The 13,893-nt window shown below is 52.6% G+C and overlaps 1 protein-coding gene across 9 annotated transcripts in view; it reads left to right on the top strand.

Annotated features, from left to right (window-relative positions):
• Positions 1 to 10,888, top strand: part of LOC127001116 (uncharacterized) — an 83,995-nt gene extending 73,107 nt beyond the window's left edge. For all 9 annotated transcript variants that reach the window (XM_050865292.1, XM_050865291.1, XM_050865290.1 and 6 more), the window contains one exon: positions 10,132 to 10,888. In XM_050865292.1, the coding sequence (XP_050721249.1) occupies positions 10,132 to 10,742 (611 nt within the window). In that variant the 3' untranslated portion in view covers positions 10,743 to 10,888. The remainder of the gene's footprint in view (positions 1 to 10,131) is intronic.
• Positions 10,889 to 13,893: the final 3,005 nt, after the last annotated feature.

The following is a 13,893-nucleotide window of genomic DNA, read 5'->3' as shown; positions in this document are numbered from 1 at the left end:
CACAGTTGATGGTGTGGGTGGTGAAAAATGTGTTAATGCAACTGGCGTCCCACATCAACATCTTACTTCGCCTGAAGGGGAAGACTGTGATTCCGTCCGGTCGGCGACCGTCTCCTCGGTCCAGGCCTCGCGGCTCGAGGATGGCCGATAGACCAGCGGCGGCCAGGGCCCGGTAGATGACGTCGTTGTGAGCTGCGTGGCGGGGCAATCGACCGGGGTTAATGTGGCAGGACAGGATATGATAGCCCTTGGCGTCGGACATTGCCCCACAGCGGCAGCGGTGAGGTTGTTGGGCGTGCGTGCCCAACCTCAGGGCGACGCTCACGCGGACCGCCTCGTCAGGCAAAAGGAGGCCAAGGACCTCGACGGGGACGGCTGACATCCAGACCCCGCTGTGTGGTGCTGAGGTGGCGAGGAGGCGCGCATGGTCGACCTGGCTGGCGCGGTCGTCTATGCGGTGGGTGGAGGCTGCCTCGTCCAGGTTGCGCTGCGTCAGCCTGAGCTCCGGGTCGAGGTTCGGGCACTAGTTTGTTGTGTAGGCGTCTATGGCAGAGGCCAGACGGGCCGGTCTGTCGCCGTTGGGATGGCGGTTAATGGTACAGACCATGTCCCGCGAAGCTTCTACCGAGGCGATGTAGGCGGGCAGTGCCACGTCGGCCAGCCGTCTCACGCCCAGACCTCCAAAACGCAGCGGCAGGGAGGCCTGAGACCACGCGTCGTCGTCGAGCTGTACGTTGCAGCTGCGTGAAGTCGCTTCCCGCATCAGCTCGTCGATGGCCCGCAAGGACTCTCCAGCCGTGTAGTTTGGTGCTGCGCGCAGCAGGTACGTGGCTCTCGGCACTGCTGCATACCTTGACAGGAAGAAGAGGGCAGCGTGGCTGCCGATGTTGGCCGTCCTGTCTATGAGCGTCCTGATGATATCCTCGATATTGGTTAAGGCTGCTTCATTGCCGTGGGCGTGAATCGGGGCGCCCAGGATGGAGAGGCTTGTGAGGGGTGTGGGGTGGGCGACACTGAGGAATGTGTCGATATGAGGGCCGGCGTTCGCGTCGTTGTCGGTGGGGGCTCCGTCGTTGGTTTAGTGGGCGGCGCCGTCCCTCCAGCAGGCTTCGTTTGCTTCTGCACGTAAAGTCCGGCCCTCTCCGTCCGTGCTGGTGCCCCCTTGGCCGTCGAGATGGGTGATCTCGCATTTACGCGAGTTGATCTCTAGGCCAAGTTCTCGGAGGGTCGGAAATAGGCGGTGCAGGTCGGCAGTGACGGTCTCTATGGGCCCAGCTAAGGTGCCGTCATCAAGGAACCACAGATTGAGGGGCGATCTGAGGGTCTGTATGGCCGGATCCACCGCGAGGGCGAAGAGTATCGGGCCCAAAGGGTCGCCTTGCTGGACGCCGCGGCTGGACCAAAGACGGGTGGGGCCAAGGTGGAGGGGCGAAGGCTGTGAGTAGGCTTGTGACACCAGTGGTGCGGCAGCGGGGAAACGTCGGATGACCTCTCGGATCACTACCGACCTGTGAACGGTGTTGAAAGCATTGGTGAGGTCCAGTTTCGCGATTACATGGTTGGGGGCTCCGTTATGGGTGTCGACGTACTCTCGCACGGCGTGGACCGCCGCCTCGCAGCCCATCCTCACACCGACGCCCAGCTGAACGGGTTGTAGTTCCGTAGCCAGGGCGGATGACATGCGTCTGGCCAGGACCTTGGACGCCAGTCGTCGGTAGACGGATCCGATAGCGATCGCCCTTACGCCCCCATCTTTTTTTTCTGATGGCAACGAGGTTGGCGCTGAAATACGCCTGCCTCGCGTCTTCGGGGATGTCCACAGCGAGGCCAGCATTGCAGAGCTCGGTCAGAGCGCTGAGCAGTCTACGGCCTGCCTCAGCGGTGTACCCGGCTATCAGCTGGCTTGGGTGCAGGGGCCGCACGCCGTCCAGGTCGGCGGCCGAGCTAGGGCCGCAGTCTTGATGGCTGCCAGCAAGTCGGTTTCATCCACTGTGAGGCGGTGCTGGTCGAGGTCGGGGAGCTCTGGGAGGGCTTCGTCAGGTGCGGCGGGGGGGTGTTTGGCACGGAGAGCGGCGACGACCTCCTCACTGGGGGAGATGACGCTGTCCGAGGTCGTGTGTGTGTGTGTGTGTGTGTGTGTGTGTGTGTGTGCCCTAAGGCCACCTGAGTTCCGCCAGTTTACTCTTAGAACCTCAAGAGTTCACGGCTTAAGTTTTCAAGTTGAAGCATGGACTGCTGAGTGGCGCCCGGGCACACACACACACACACACACACACACACACACACACACGCGTCTCTCTCTCTCTCTCTCTCTCTCTCTCTCTCTCTCTCTCTCTCTCTCTCTCTCTCTCTCTCTCTCTCTCTCTCTCTCTCTATATATATATATATATATATATATATATATATATATATATATCCTACTCTCCCTGCCTCTCCCACACCCCCCAAGCTGTTGAAAAATACTATTCATGTAATTGGAACACCAGGCAGCATACAAGGAGTAAAGGAGAAGGGAGGGAAGGAAGGAGGGAAGATAGGGAGAAGGGAGGGAAGGAAGGAGGGAAGATAGGGAGGAGGGAGGGAAGGAAGGAGGGAAGATAGGGAGAAGGGAGGGAAGGAAGGAGGGAAGATAAGCAGGAGGGAGGGAAGGAAGAAGGGAAGATAGGGAGGAGGGAGGGAAGGAAGGAGGGAAGATAGGGAGGAGAGAGGGAAGGAAGGAGGGAAGATAGGGAGGAGGGAGGGAAGGAGGGAGGGAAGATAGGGAGGAGGGAGGGAAGGAAGGAGGGAAGATAGGGAGGAGAGAGGGAAGGAAGGAGGGAAGATAGGGAGGAGGGAGGGAAGGAAGGAGGGAAGATAGGGAGGAGGGAGTGAAGGAAGGAGGGAATATAGGGAGGAGGAGGGAAGGAGGGAGGGAAGATACGCAGGAGGGAGGGAAGGAAGGAGGGAAGATAGGGAGGAGAGAGGGAAGGAAGGAGGGAAGATAGGGAGGAGGGAGGGAAGGATGGAGGGAAGATAGGGAGGATGGAGGGAAGGAAGGAGGGAAGATAGGGAGGAGGGAGGGAAGGAAGGAGGGAAGATAGGGAGGAGGGAGGGAAGGAAGGAGGGAAGATAGGGAGGAGGGAGGGAAGGAAGGAGGGAAGATAGGGAGGAGGGAAGGAAGGAAGGAGGGAAGATAGGGAGGAGGGAGGGAAGGAAGGAGGGAAGTAAGGGAGGAGGGAGGGAAGGAAGGAGGGAAGATAGGGAGGAGGAACACAAAAGGAACACAAAGGAAGAACAAACAACAGCAGACCTGCTGGTCCTTACGAGGTTGTTTGTGACAAGCTACTCTAACTATCTAATCAAAGGTGGAAGATGAAGGACAGTAAAGGCGAAGGCTCCTCCCCACCCCCCCAATCCTCCAGCCAAAGCTGGCAGGAAAGGAAAAAGAACCATGCAGCATGGAAAAACTGCATGGAATTTATGTAGGAAAGAGGAAAGAACTACCATTACTGCTACCACTAACCGGGCAATAAAAGCGGACAAGGACACCAGTATTCGAAAGAACTTAACGTTATTACGACAATGAGTAATATCTTAGTTGCTGGTTGGATTCAAAACACTTGTCTAATCTATTCTTGAAGGCCGTAACTGTTGTACTATCAACGACATCACAGGGTAGAGAGTTCCAAACATTAACAACTCGATTGAAGAAGAAGTGTTTAGCTTCGTGCGACGAGAATCTTTTACCACTTATCTTCAAATTGTGATTTCTTCTTGCTCTATTTGATCGATCAATTGTAAAGTAATCTTCCGCATTAATATCACTGAATCCTTTAAACATTTTAAACACTTCTATTAGATCGCCTCGCATTCTTCGTTTTGATAGGCTGAATAAATTTACTTCTTTAAGCCTTTGTTCATATGACAAATTTCTCAACCTAGGAATCATCTTTGTTACTCTTCGTTGAACCCGTTCCAACTTTTCTATGTCTTTTCTGTAGTAGGGAGACCAAAACTGTACACAGTACTCTAGACGGGGTCGAACCAACGAATTATACAGTTTTAATATTACTTTTTCGGATTTATTATTAAAGACTCGTCCGATGAAGCCAATCAATTTGTTTGCAGTTTTAACTACCTCTGAACAATGCTGACCGGGCTTTAAATCGCTTGATATAGTGATTCCAAGATCCTTTTCTTTACTTACTGCAGAAAGTTGTTGGCCATTCATTACGTACCGAACGCGATTGTTATTTGTCCGATGTGCAACACTTTACATTTGTCAACGTTAAATTTCATTTGCCATTGATTGGCCCAACGTGCAAGTCGATCTATATCTGATTGTAAAGCTTCTTCGTCGAGTGTCGCAGTTACTTTACTAGCAATTTTTGTGTCATCAGCAAATTTTGATACTTTGCAAGTGAGCCCATCATCGATATCATTAACATAAATTGAGAAGAGCATGGGGCCAAGCACTGATCCTTGAGGTACGCCGCTTTTGACATCGAGCCAATTAGATGTTACACCGTTTAGAACTACTCTCTGTTTCCGCTCAGAGAGCCAGCCCGCAAGCCAATTGTGAACGTTTCCCGAGATACCGTGCGCCAGTAGTTTGCTGAGCAATCGTTGGTGGGGGACCTTATCAAATGCCTTTTGAAAATCCAGATATATGATATCTACTGATCTGCTTTCATCGAACACCTCAAAAATATAGTGAAAAAAATCAAGTAAGTTAGTCAAACACGAACGTTTACTACGGAAGCCATGTTGCGAATTATTTATTATATTATTTTCTTCGAAGAATTTCACCATATTGTCGCGAATGATAGTCTCCATTAACTTACAAACAATAGATGTCAGGCTAATTGATCGATAGTTTCCTGGATGAGACTTGTCCCCCTTTTTGAAAATTGGTGTGACATTTGCAAGTTTCCAATCCGACGGAACTTTTCCAGCTGTTAAAGATTTATTGAATATGACGGAGAGCGGTTTACAAATTTGATGTTTGATTTTTTTTAAGACCCTAGGGGTAATTTTGTCTGGACCAGGAGCTTTGCTTACTTTAATCTTTTCAACTGTACGTAAAATGTCACTTTCTACGATGAGCACGCCACTTAACATCTTTTCGGCCCTTCTAACCTCCGGCGGTTGAGGTGCTAAACAATCTTCGTCGGTAAATACGGATGCGAAAAAGTTATTTAGGATTGTAGCCATTTCATTTTCATCGTTCGTGTGGTTACCATTTTCATTAGCAAGCGGTTCGATACCACAAGTGAGTGACTTTTTATTATTTACATAGCTGAAAAATTCTTTAGGATTAGATTTACTTGTTTCCGCTATATATTCTTCAAGATTTTTCTTGCTTCGTTTTATTAATTTCTTGGTTTCGCGGCGAATTCTCTCCAACTCTAGTTTGTCAGCCTCGCTCTGAGTTAATATGTATCTACTGTATACGCATTTTTTAAGAGATAGGCTATTTTGAATTTCATTATTCCACCATTTGGGTTTCTTCTTAGAAGCTGAACGTCTGTTACGATAGGGTACGCATATGCTTATGGCATTGTTCAATATTGTGGTGAAGGCCCCCCAAGATTTATCAATATCTGTTTCCGCCGTGATTTCAGTCGTGTCAGAATTATTTAGAATTGATCGGAGTCTTACGAAATTCGCTCTCAGATAATCAGGCACCTTTTCTTTACTAGGAGTTACTTTACTTTCTTTCATATTGATGCTGAATGTGATTGTTCGGTGATCGCTAGAACTAAAAATTGGACCAACATTTACTTCGTTAACTAGATCAGCTGTCGTTGAAAAGATAAGGTCAAGTATATTATTTTCCCGAGTCGGTTCTTGAACGTGTTGATGCAAATCACTTTCTAGTAAATTTGTGTACAGGTCGAGCCCTGTATGACAGTTCAACGGTTCACCCCATCTTTTCACTGGCAAGTTAAAGTCCCCAACAATTACTGCTTCGCAACTGCGACTTGTTTCTAATAATAATTCACTTAATGCGTGGTCGATATCAAGAGTCTGCCTTGGCGGTCTGTAGATAAGTCCAATTACTATTTTACGAGATTTATTTTTAATTTCAATGAAGACCGTGTCTACATTGGTTATAATATCTGTTTTCACGGATACTGGACGGAGAGAGTTGTGGATATAAAAGATAACGCCTCCACCCTGTCTGTTCTCTCTTTCATAACTAAAAATGGTATAACCCGGTAATCTATATTCCGCAATGAAATCTCTATTTGAAGTGTCTATCCAAGATTCTGTGACTCCGATGATGTGATAATGATTTGTTGCTGCGAGGACTTCTAAGTCTTCAAATTTGTTACGTAGGCTACGAGCGTTTACATAGCAAGCTTTAATGTGATTCGAGTCGGGAGTTTTTCGGGTTGAGTGCACCCTTACGGTGGAGCTGCTGGTGTTCTCGCCTCCGCGTTTTTTGGCTTTCGAAGAGCCACTTGGTCACAGAGCAGCCTCCCGAAACGGGCTGCTCCAACAGGGTTTAAGTGAATGCCATCAGGAAGGAACAAGTCTGAATCGTAGTAAAAATTGTTCCACAAGTTAGCGAACTGGACGTTTTCTTGTGAGCAAAGGGACTGAAGTCTGTTGTTTGTGCTGAAGGCCTTATTGTAAAAGCTAGATTCGGCACCGACCCTCGGGAGGATTCCTGAGATTATGATGTTACTGGCATCCGTTTTACGTTTATACTGCTTGATCATGCAGCGGTATTTCTCAAGCAGTTCCTCAGAAAGGGTTGTCTTTACGTCATTTGTCCCCGCGTGAATGACAAAGAGAGTGTTTCGGTCGGCATTTCTCGTGACATCATCGCACGCTGCGGTGATGTCGTCCAGTCTGGCACCTGGATAGCAGTAACGTTTTCTGCGGCCGTTTGATGAACGACCACAGAACTCAACCAGCTGGCCACGCACCATGGAGTCCTCAACTAGGCGAGTCTCGAACTCATCCTCCATGGTGTCTGCCAGCACCTGGAACCTATTGAAGGTAGTGGGGATCAGTAAATCCTTGGTTGCCTGCTTCGGTTTGGCTCCATTCCTTACAGGTTGGAGCCCGACATCCTGTGAAGCAGGAAGAGAAGCGTTAAGTGGGGCAGGCTGGAAGTTGTCCTGTGAGGCAGGCTGGGAGTTAGCCTGTGAAGCAGGCTGGGGGTTAGCCTGTGAGGCAGGCTGGGGGTCAGCCTGTGAGGCAGGCTGGCGGTTGTTCTGTTCTGTTCACAGCCTTCTGAAGATGTAATCTTTGAACGCAGAGTCGGCAAGTTTTACTCAGCTGGAAGAACTGAGCTGCAAATCCTCCGGGACAGACGTCACACTTAAGGTTCGAAGGCATTGTTAGAAATTTAAGCGAGTTAACAGTTTGGGCAAATATTAAAAGAGCTTTCGAAATAACTTAAATTGTGACCATAAATTGAATTGTATAAAAATTGTGCATGGAAAATAGATACTGCTGTGTTAGATGCCTCCAACACTGGGAGTTCGCTCCCACAGGGTCTTGAAAACGCCTCAAAGACCAATCGCTTGTCCTGAGCCTCGGTCACGAGAGAGACTTTCACAACCCGGCGCTTTTCAGCTATTGTCCTCGAAGTTTTGTCCCATAGAACGGGGCCGGCGTAGTCACACAGAGCAGAGCTGGCAAGGGAGGAGAGGAACCAGCAATTCGTTCCCACTTTCCGAAACGTCTAACCCAACTCTGCGACCCTTTCGAGGCCTGGCCAGTGGCACCTGTCACCAGGTGTTCTCCACCAACTCTAGAGAGTATCAGACGCCCTTCCTGAGAGACCAAAAAGCTGAAATATTCCTTGAGTGTAAGAAAACCCCTCAGAAACTCCACCTAGAAGCCGGGAGGTACAACTTCAAATGGCCCACGGAAGACATCTCTTTCAGGAGAAAACAAGAACCAGCTGTTATGCAGAATAGGGATGGGAGTACCGTCGATAGAGGGGAGGGACGGGGAGCTCACACCGACAACTGGTTCCCAGGGAGGCTTTTTTTAGTGTAGAAGTCGCCACACTCCTCTACACCGCAGGCCTAAATAATTAGGCACGGTCCAGCTGACTAGGACCCTGGAACTCCAGCCATTGTCTCATAAAGAGATCCTCTGCCTGCAGTCCAATCCACCACTGCTGCTGCCCAGAGGCAGCAGCAGGGAAGGAAGGAGGGAAGATAGGGAGGAGGGAGGGAAGGAGGGAGGGAAGATAGGGAGGAGGGAGGGAAGGAAGGAGGGAAGATAGGGAGGAGGGAGGGAAGGAAGGAGGGAGGGAAGGAAAGAGGGAAAAAAGGGAGGAGGGAGGGAAGATAGGGAGGAGGGAGGGAAGGAAGGAGGGAAGATAGGGAGGAGGGAGGGAAGGAAGGAGGGAAGATAGGGAGGAGGGAGGGAGGGAAGGAGGGAGGGAAGATAGGGAGGAGGGAGGGAAGGAAGGAGGGAAGATAGGGAGGAGGGAGGGAAGGAAGTAGGGAAGATAGGGAGGAGGGAGGGAAGGAGGGAGGGAAGATAGGGAGGAGGGAAGGAAGGAAAGAGGGAAGATAGGGAGGAGGGAGGGAAGGAGGGAGGGAAGATAGGGAGAAGGGAGGAAGGATGGAGGTAAGATAGGGATGAGTGTGGGAAGGAAGGAGGGAAGATAGGGAGGAGGGAGGGAAGGAAGGAGGGAAGATAGGGAGGAGGGAGGGAAGGAGGGAGGGAAGATAGGGAGGAGGGAGGTAAGGAGGGAGGGAAGATAGGGAGGAGGGAGGGAAGGAAGGAGGGAAGATAGGGGAGGAGGGAGGGAAGGAAGAGGGAAGATAGGGAGGAGGGAGGGAAGGAGGAGGGAAGATAGGGTGGAGGGAGGGAAGGAGGGAGGGATGATAGGGAGGAGGGAGGGAAGGAGGGAGGGAATAGGGGAGGAGGAGGAGGAAGAAAGAGGGAAGAGAGGGAGGAGGGAGGGAAGGAAGGAGGGAAGATAGGGAGGAGGGAGGGAAGGAAGGAGGGAAGATAGGGAGGAGGGAGGGAAGGAAAGAGGGAAGATAGGGAGGAGGGAGGGAAGGAAGGAGGGAAGATAGGGAGGAGGGAGGGAAGGAAGGAGGGAAGATAGGGAGGAGGGAGGGAAAGGAGGAGGGAATATAGGGAGGAGGGAGGGAAGGAAAGAGGGAACAAAGGGAGGAGGGAGGGAAGATAGGGAGGAGGGAGGGAAGATAGGGAGGAGGGAGGGAAGGAAAGAGGGAAGATAGGGAGGAGGGAGGGAAGATAGGGAGGAGGGAGGGAAGGAAAGAGGGAAGATAGGGAGGAGGGAGGGAAGATAGGGAGGAGGGAGGGAAGATAGGGAGGAGGGAGGAAGGAAGAGGGAAGATAGGGAGGAGGGAGGGAAGGAAAGAGGGAAGATAGGGAGGAGGGAGGGAAGGAAGGAGGGAAGATAGGGAGGAGGGAGGGAAGGAAGGAGGGAAGATAGGGAGGACGGAGGGAAGGAAGGAGGGAAGATAGGGAGGAGGAGGGGGAAGGAAAGAGGGAAAAAAGGGAGGAGGGAGGGAAGATAGGGAGGAGGGAGGGAAGATAGGGAGGAGGGAGGGAAGGACGGAGGGAAGATAGGGAGGAGGGAGGGAGGAAGGAAAGAGGAAGATAGGGAGGAGGGAGGGAAGATAGGGAGGAGGGAGGGAAGGAAAGAGGGAAGATAGGGAGGAGGGAGGGAAGATAGGGAGGAGGGAGGGAAGATAGGGAGGAGGGAGGGAAGGAAAGAGGGAAGATAGGGAGGAGGGAGGGAAGGAAAGAGGGAAGATAGGGAGGAGGGAGGGAAGATAGGGAGGAGGGAGGAAGGAAAGAGGGAAGATAGGGAGGAGGGAGGAAGATAGGGAGGAGGGAGGGAAGATAGGGAGGAGGAGGGAAGGAAGAGGGAAGATAGGGAGGGAGGGAAGGAAAGAGGGAAGATAGGGAGGAGGGAGGGAAGATAGGGAGGAGGGAGGGAAGATAGGGAGGAGGGAGGGAAGGAAAGAGGGAAGATAGGGAGGAGGGAGTGTAATTTTCTTTCTTCCTTTCTTTTTCTTTATTTTTTTCTCCTCTTCCTCGTATTTCTCTGTTGTAGATGACTCTCTCTCTCTCTCTCTCCCCCCTATCGTGACGATCGTCGTCGTCGTCGTCGTAATGGTCACACTCTTCCCGCAGTGCCCCGCGTCGGCGACGAGGTAGACGTCGACGACAACTACATGGACGTGGCGGCGCCCACGGGGCCCACCGTGCTCCCGCGCGTGGCGCCGCGGCTTGGGCCTAGCGCCTCCTGGGCCGTCGGTGGCGAGGTACAGGTCGACAACAACCACAAGAAGCCGCCCACGGGCCCCACCGTGCTCCCGCGCGTGGCGCCGCGGCTTGGGCCTGGCGCCTCCTGGCCCGTCGGTGGCGAGGTACAGGTCGACAACAACCACAAGAAGCCGCCCACGGGGCCCACCGTGCTCCCGCGCGTGGCGCCGCGGCTTGGGCCTGGCGCCTCCTGGCCCGTCGGTGGCGAGGTACAGGTCGACAACAACCACAAGAAGCCGCCCACGGGCCCCACCGTGCTCCCGCGCGTGGCGCCGCGGCAGCAGGAGCCCGAATACCTGTACTTCGGCGACGACGAGGAGCACATCTACGACGACATCCCGGAGTTCAAAAAGCCTCCACTCCACGACAGTGTCGCCGAGCAGCTACAATGCCAGGTAGACGAAGATTCAGACTCCGATGACGGAAATTACCTGACCCCGAGGCCCGCCCCTCCGGGCACACCCTCAAGAGTTATGTAGGGCTGAGACGTGTCTGCATGACCCCGCTCCCGACGCACGGGGCCCCGGCTGCTGCCACACCCAGGCCAGCATCCAACACAGGGTTAAGTACTGCATGATGAGGGCAACCAGGCGGCAGCACTGTCCCCTCCAGACAAGCAAGGATCAGCACCGTGCCCTCCAGACAAGTAGGGGTCAGCACCGTGCCCTCCAGACAAGTAGGGGTCAGCACCGTGCCCTCCAGACAAGTAGGGGTCAGCACCGTGCCCTCCAGACAAGTAGGGGTCAGCACCGTGCCCTCCAGACAAGTAGGGGTCAGCACCGTGCCCTCCAGACAAGTAGGGGTCAGCACCGTGCCCTCCAGACAAGTAGGGGTCAGCACCGTGCCCTCCAGACAAGTAGGGGTCAGCACCGTGCCCTCCAGACAAGTAGGGGTCAGCACCGTGTCCTCCAGACAAGCAGGGGTCAGCACCGTGTCCTCCAGACAAGCAGGGGGCGGCACCGTGCTCTCCAGACAAGCAGGGGGCAGCACCGTGCCCTCCAGACAAGCAGGGGGCAGCATCGTGCTCTCCAGACAAGCAGGGGGCAGCACCACGTCCTCCAGACAAGCAGGGGGCAGCACCGTGCCCTCCAGACAAGCAGGGGGCAGCACCGTGCCCTCCAGACAAGCAGGGGGCAGCACCGTGTCCTCCAGACAAGCAGGGGGCAGCACCGTGCAGGGGGCAGCACCGTGTCCTCCAGACAAGCAGGGGACAGCACCGTGTCCTCCAGACAAGCAGGGGGCAGCACCGTGTCCTCCAGACAAGCAGGGGACAGCACCGTGTCCTCCAGACAAGCAGGGGACAGCACCGTGCCCTCCAGATAAGCAGGGGGCAGCACCGTGTCCTCCAGACAAGCAGGGGACAGCACCGTGTCCTCCAGACAAGCAGGGGGCAGCACCGTGCCCTCCAGACTAGCAGGGGACAGCACCGTGTCCTCCAGACAAGCAGGGGACAGCACCGTGTCCTCCAGACAAGCAGGGGACAGCACCGTGCCCTCCAGACAAGCAGGGGACAGCACCGTGTCCTCCAGACAAGCAGGGGACAGCACCGTGTCCTCCAGACAAGCAGGGGACAGCACCGTGTCCTCCAGACAAGCAGGGGACAGCACCGTGTCCTCCAGACAAGCAGGGGACAGCACCGTGTCCTCCAGACAAGCAGGGGACAGCACCGTGTCCTCCAGACAAGCAGGGGACAGCACCGTGTCCTCCAGACAAGCAGGGGACAGCACCGTGTCCTCCAGACAAGCAGGGGACAGCACCGTGCCCTCCAGATAAGCAGGGGACAGCACCGTGCCCTCCAGACAAGCAGGGGGCAGCACCGTGTCCTCCAGACAAGCAGGGGACAGCACCGTGTCCTCCAGACAAGCAGGGGACAGCACCGTGTCCTCCAGACAAGCAGGGGACAGCACCGTGCCCTCCAGACAAGCAGGGGACAGCACCGTGCCCTTCAGACAAGCAGGGGACAGCACCGTGTCCTCCAGACAAGCAGGGGACAGCACCGTGCCCTCCAGACAAGCAGGGGACAGCACCGTGCCCTCCAGACAAGCAGGGGACAGCACCGTGCCCTTCAGACAAGCAGGGGACAGCACCGTGCCCTCCAGACAAGCAGGGGACAGCACCGTGCCCTCCAGACAAGCAGGGGACAGCACCGTGCCCTTCAGACAAGCAGGGGACAGCACCGTGTCCTCCAGACAAGCAGGTGTGATGGCGTGAAGGAGGAGGATGAGGAGGAGGAGGAAGAGGTGGAGGAAGAGGATGAAGAGGATGTAGAAGAGGAGGAGGAGGAGGAGGATGAAAATGAGTGAACATGCATTATACTTTTAAGCGAGTTTTGTTGTTTCAACAATTTCTTCTCTTTTTTCACTTTTTTACTTTTTTGCTTCATATTTCTGGTGCCAGTGTTCACTTTCAGCTTGTTGCGCGTTTTCCTTCCATGATTATTCCTGCCAAGTGCTCGTCTTTTTATTAGATTTTTTTCAAGTATATCATGTTTTTTTTTTTTTTTTTTTACTTCAGTCAGTTTTATTTTTTAGTTTCAATGCGATGATTTTCTTTTGGCTTATATCCATCCTACGTATGCCACTATGTTAAAACTTCGCTACAATATTGTTCGCCACACACCCCAGTTAGCCTGTTACACATATCCACGTATGCCACTATGTTAAAACTTCGCTACAATATTGTTCGCCACACACCCCAGTTAGCCTGTTACACATATCCACGTATGCCACTATGTTAAAACTTCGCCACAGTATTGTTCGCCTTACACTCCAGTTTGCCCGTTACACATATCCTACAGATGTCACTATGTTAAAGTTTCACTATAATATTGTTCGCCATACACTCCAGTTAGCCTGTTACATCCACGTATGCCACTATACACATATCCTACAGATGTCACTATGTTAAAGTTTCACTATAATAAAATTTACTCTATACTCTAGCTTGTCTGTCATTTGTTTATCCTACTTATGTTAAAAATTCGCTATAAATAAGCTCGCTACACTCTCTACATAGCCTTATACATCTATCCTGCATATGTACCTAAGATTAAAACTTCGCTATAACAATGTTCGCCATGCACTCTTGTTAGTAGTATTAGTATTAGTAGTGGTAGTAGTAATAGAAGTAATGGTAGTAGTAGTAGTAGTAGCAGTAGTAGTAGTAGTAGTAGTAGTAGTAGTAGTGGTAGTAGCAATAGAAGTAATGGTAGTAGTTGTAGTAGTAGTAGTAGTAGTAGTAGTAGTAGTAGTAGTTGTGGTAGTAGTAGTAGTAGTAGTAGTAGTAGTAACAGCTATAAAGCGCTGGGAGTCAGAACTGAGGAGGCTGAGCGAGATCGCCAAAACAGAACCGCAGGCAGCCTACGCAGCATTAACGTACGGTGTCAAGCATAAATGGAACTACTTCATGAGGACAGTTCCTGATGTTGCTCCGTTACTAAAACCTCTGGAAGATGCTATCAGAAACACCTTCATACCGGCGATAGCAAATGGGAGATGTCCCAGTGGCCAGGAGAGAAGATTGCTGGAGTTGCCGCCAAGAATGGGTGGGCTCGGCATCACCAACCCGCAAAATCTGGCTGAGTCTGAATTCGGGAACTCAATCCGAATCACAGCCTCCTTGACCGGATAT

The sequence above is a fragment of the Eriocheir sinensis genome, chromosome 20, assembly GCF_024679095.1.
Source record: "Eriocheir sinensis breed Jianghai 21 chromosome 20, ASM2467909v1, whole genome shotgun sequence".
In the NCBI taxonomy this organism is placed as follows: Eukaryota; Metazoa; Arthropoda; class Malacostraca; order Decapoda; family Varunidae; genus Eriocheir; species Eriocheir sinensis.
Note: the sequence above shows the minus strand (reverse complement) of the source record. Positions and strands in the feature narration are given on the sequence as shown.